The sequence below is a fragment of the Arachis ipaensis genome, chromosome B04 (assembly GCF_000816755.2).
Source record: "Arachis ipaensis cultivar K30076 chromosome B04, Araip1.1, whole genome shotgun sequence".
NCBI classification, from domain to species: domain Eukaryota; kingdom Viridiplantae; phylum Streptophyta; class Magnoliopsida; order Fabales; family Fabaceae; genus Arachis; species Arachis ipaensis.
In genome coordinates, this window is record NC_029788.2 from 115156898 (window position 1) to 115159251 (window position 2354).

Genomic DNA, 2354 nt, shown 5'->3' on the forward strand with positions numbered 1-2354 from the left:
AACGTGGTTTTTTATTTTTGGCGAGGACAGCTAAATTCGGAAGAAGTTCGGTTCTTGAGTGAAGGTGATGACCCTTACGATGACCAAGTTATTATGAACAAACTCTTCCACCCTCATCTCAAGCTTCTGCTTGTCACTGAAGGACCACGTGGCTGTAGATACTACACTCGGGTAATTAATTACACCAATAAATAGAGAATCAAAATTTATGCATGTGGCTAACAAAATTATTATTTCTGAAAAATCAGAAATCCATATGTTTTTTCAAAAAGTATTATCAACCAGAAATTCATTTTTACCGAAAGAAATAACCAAATAACTAGTTAAATTTTTGTCTAATTAAGTCTTCCTGATGAATCCAATCAATTTAGGTTTTTCAAGATACAAACAATGTTAGCTAATGAGTTATAGTTCAAATGACATAGTCTCCTTATATTCAATTAAGAGGTTATGGGTTCGAATCTCCTATCTTTAGTAAAAAAAAAAATATAAACAATGTTACATAATTAATAAAATTTATTATTTTTATAGCATATATTCTACATCAATTATATTATGCATACACACAAAATTTGCTACCAATTTGACATCTTAAAAGATTTTTATTATACTATTGTAGATAAATTTGATTATTCTACTTTTGATCCTTCAATTCATTACATATATTTATGCAAATGAACATTGCCATTCTTGATTCTTGAAAAATAGTCGGAAATACTTTTGAATTAGTCCTTCAAAGGCATTTCAAAATTAAGGGTCAAATTATTGATGTTCAAATTAAATGTAAGTGTGCATGAACATGCAGGACTATAAAGGTTGGGTTCGTGGGTTTGAAGTGGAAGTAGTTGACACAGATGGCGCAGATGATGCTTTTCTGGCTGGATTATTGAGCATTCTTTCTGCACGCAAATATATTTATAAGGTCAACATTTACTTTTCCACATCTATTTAACCTTAAATTTCAAACAATGTTATGTCTATTTTAATATGTGAATTATTCGCCAATAAACTATAACTCAAATGACATAGTCTTCTCATATTTTAGGACTTATAAGCTTTTAAAATTTGTATGTTTGAAATATTTTCAAATATGTAAGTTTTTTTTTTCTATTTAAATTAGGTTTAATAATTCTGTTAGTCTCTATAGTTTCACCAAATTTTCAATTAGATCTTTATATTTTTTTTTCTCTTTTCAACTGAGTTCTTACACTACTTTTAATTTTGTAATTAAGTCCTTTTTCATATCAAAAACGTTAAAATTAACAGAATATTTCTCCCAAAATATATACGGTCAAAGATCTAATTAGATTTTTAATTATGAATACCTTCAATTTACAAAGAAATATTCAGTTAACTCTAAGATTTTTTACACTATTAAAGATCTAATTATAAAATTAAAAGCTGTATAGAGACCCAATTAAAAGGAAAAAATATAAAAATTTAATTAAAAATTTGATAAAATTTAAAGGACCAACAGAATAATTAAACATTTAAATTATATATAGTTGAGAAATATTTTTTAAATATAATTAATAATGTATTTTGAGTTGATAGATTACCTATTTATTAGAGTTTATACCATATTGACATAACAATACTCATTCGGTCATTCCAATTATAGAACTTATTCATTATCAAATTGAAGGCATATAGTCACCAAAAAAAAAAAAATTTGAAGGCATATAATGTGAGTTGAATAATAATGTTGAATTAATCCTCTGCTAAACAAGATTATTTGTTACAGGATGAGAGAAAGTTGAGGGAAGCTCTTGCATTTGCAAATGCAAGTGCTGCTGTCACAATGACAAGGAGAGAGGCCATACCTTCACTCCCAACAAAAGATGCTGTCATTAGACTTCTGCTCCCATTTTAATTAATGAGCATAGAAATTAAAGAAGAACTTGTATTAATTATTATCATTTTTATCAAACTATACTATGTGCAGCCCAAAATCATCAAAGATTCAATTCTTGCCACCAAACTAAGACTTGTTCTGAAAAAAATATGGATATAACATGCATGTTCTTCTAAACTTTTTCCAGCAAAGTAAGAACATGAGTATTAAATTTTTAGTAGTTTAGAGGATAGCAATAAATTTTTCTCTTCCTTTTTCACTACTCAGCCACATCTTGATTTGAACTTGTGGGTTTGCCTATTTATATTTTTGGAGATATTTAAGAAAACAATTTTTTCTTCTATTATTATTGTTTTCAAGAGGGTGGCTACCGGCTATCCCCCATTTAAGAACAGATACATGTCACGGCATAAATGGAATTGTTAATCTAAGTTTAGTATTAATTAATAAAATAAATATATTTTACTCAGTAAATAGATATTTTACTTTTTATCACTAG

General features: G+C 27.4%; 1 protein-coding gene across 2 annotated transcripts in view; it reads left to right on the forward strand.

Annotated features, from left to right (window-relative positions):
• LOC107637022 (probable fructokinase-7) overlaps positions 1 to 1995 on the forward strand; it is a 6083-nt gene extending 4088 nt beyond the window's left edge. For both annotated transcript variants that reach the window (XM_021121673.1, XM_021121674.1), the window contains exons 5-7: positions 31 to 171; positions 806 to 922; positions 1745 to 1995. In XM_021121673.1, the coding sequence (XP_020977332.1) occupies positions 31 to 171; positions 806 to 922; positions 1745 to 1873 (387 nt within the window). In that variant the 3' untranslated portion in view covers positions 1874 to 1995. The remainder of the gene's footprint in view (positions 1 to 30; positions 172 to 805; positions 923 to 1744) is intronic.